Raw genomic sequence first — 711 nt, forward strand, 5'->3', positions numbered from 1 at the left:
AAATTCTTTAATTTTTTTATAATATTTTTTGCATAAGACATCAATTGCTCTAGCACCTAGGAAAAGGGTGTCATAGTCAACATAGTAATCATACAATTTCTTTCTATTTTTCCAATCCTCATGATTAACCTTAGTGTGATCAGGCTTACATTTTTTGTAGTATGATTTATCTCTTCTATTGGGTTCAAACAAACCCCATTTTCCCTGGAGTGCACCAAAACCAATATTAATATCATCAGTATTTGTATCACCATAAATTTGTGTTAATTTATCATATATCCAATAATTTAAAAGTAAGGAAACATCGTAAAAAGAAAACATACCACTCCAAGATTCAGATTTATTTAAAAATCTTAGATATTTTTCACAAATTAGTATCATTTGTCCTTTATGTTCCTTTACCCATATTTTATTACATTCTTTATTATAATCATTCAAATCCTCAGAATGCCTGTCCATAGCTTCATAAAATTTTTCTGAATTTAACTCTCTTGGAGAACTCTTGAATAATTGCTACGTAAAAAATAAATAATAAGAGTACTTAAATAAATGTTTCTATAAATATTATTTATTGCTATTTAGATGAAACCGTGTATTAAAAGAAATAATAACATCTAATAATAAACATGAGCAAATTTAAATGTAAATTACTGAAAAATCTTGTGATCTAGGTGACGATGCCATTGTTTGAATGAATAAAAATATAATATA

At 25.9% G+C, this 711-nt stretch overlaps 1 protein-coding gene across 1 annotated transcript; it reads right to left on the reverse strand.

Annotated features, from left to right (window-relative positions):
* Positions 1-459, reverse strand: PVX_102125 (variable surface protein Vir32, truncated, putative; the record flags this gene model as incomplete). The annotated part of the gene is made up of 1 exon (XM_001612526.1): positions 1-459. A coding segment is annotated over one exon (459 nt), but the record flags the coding sequence as incomplete, so codon positions are not given.
* Positions 460-711: the final 252 nt, after the last annotated feature.

Source organism: Plasmodium vivax, genomic scaffold (genome assembly GCF_000002415.2).
Source record: "Plasmodium vivax scf_7125 genomic scaffold, whole genome shotgun sequence".
Lineage (NCBI taxonomy): Eukaryota > Apicomplexa > Aconoidasida > Haemosporida > Plasmodiidae > Plasmodium > Plasmodium vivax.